Source organism: Psammomys obesus, unplaced genomic scaffold (assembly GCF_907164565.1).
Source record: "Psammomys obesus unplaced genomic scaffold, mPsaObe1.curated_primary_1811, whole genome shotgun sequence".
NCBI classification, from domain to species: Eukaryota; Metazoa; Chordata; class Mammalia; order Rodentia; family Muridae; genus Psammomys; species Psammomys obesus.
The window spans coordinates 15,042,697-15,043,876 of record NW_026596109.1 but is presented as its reverse complement, the minus strand read 5'-3'; the positions used below and the strand labels follow the sequence as shown (position 1 = coordinate 15,043,876).

At 62.5% G+C, this 1,180-nt stretch overlaps 1 protein-coding gene across 1 annotated transcript in view; it reads left to right on the top strand.

Moving 5' to 3' along the window:
• Positions 1-193, top strand: part of Foxe3 (forkhead box E3) — a 1,232-nt gene extending 1,039 nt beyond the window's left edge. Inside the window, exon 2 of the mRNA XM_055629081.1 lies at positions 1-193. This exon is cut by the window's left edge and continues 23 nt beyond it. Within this exon, the coding sequence (XP_055485056.1) occupies positions 1-193 (193 nt within the window).
• The last annotated feature ends 987 nt before the right edge of the window (positions 194-1,180 follow it).

Here is a 1,180-nt window from a genome sequence, read left to right as displayed (position 1 = left end):
CGCCGCCGCCGCCGCCGCCGCCTCGCCGCCGCTCTACTCGCCGGCCCCCGAGCGCCTGGCGCTGCCCCCGCCGCTGCCCGCCGAACCCCTCCTGGCCTTGGCGGGCCCCGCCGGCGCCCTCGGGCCGCTCAGCCCCGGGGAAGCCTACCTGAGACAACCGGGCTTCGCGCCGGGCCTGGAGCGCTACCTGTGAGCGTCCGGGCGCTGCGGGAGCCCCCGGACGAGCCACCGCCGGCGCCGGGGCGGAGCGAGCAGGTCTCCGGGGCCAGCGCGCAGCGCGGCGGGACGGCGGCCGCCGAGTGCCCCCCTAGCCTTGCCTCGGGCTCAGCCCTGCCCTCCTCCATCCCCGGGGAAGGCTCTGACCGTCTCACCACCGGACTGAAGCGCCCTCTCCGACTTGAGGCCTTCCTTCCTCCCTCTGCTTGTGCACCCCACCTCACAGTGCCAAGTCTCCTGCTGGACCGTCACCAGTGGGGGCTCCAGCCCTAAGAGTCCCAGCGAGTTCCAGTCTGTGGAAGCTTAGGTTCCAAGCCACCTCTTCCTCCTCTGAGGTTTGGACAACCCGCCAGAGGTCAGACTCCGGCGTTCATTACTTCCGCACCATCTTCACTTGCAAGTTTGACAAGTTTGTCCCCTATCCGGCAGCTTTACCTGGCTGCCTCTGGTTTCTTGCTGAGCCCCCCTCCCACACAGACACACCCGCGGGCTCTGCTCCGGGTCCCGGGTCCCGAGGACGTTCTTCAGACTTTTCTAGGTTACACAGCACCAGGGTCTCCTGACTGAAATGGGGGACTAACGGGGCTCTCCGACTGGCCCACCCCATGGACAGCGCAGAACTTATTTGGTTATTGTTATTTTCCAATCAAAGCTAGTTTAATTAAAAAACAAACAAACAAACAAAAACAAACAACAAAGACATCTTTCTCTGGGTGTGTTGTGTTGGCTGGTAGCTTGGAAGAGTAGCTGGGAGGATGGTGGGTGTGGTTACCTCATGGGACTCAACCTGGGCTGAATCTCCTTCATCAGGCAGCTTCTCAGGGAGTGAGTCCACATAGCTGTGCAGGTAATCGTCCTGGTCAAAATCTGCCACCCGCACCGCACCTCAGAGACGGTAGAGATGAAATGGGGTGGGGGTGGGAGAGTGCATTCAGAAAGCAGCTTGCCTGACCTTTGAGACTAT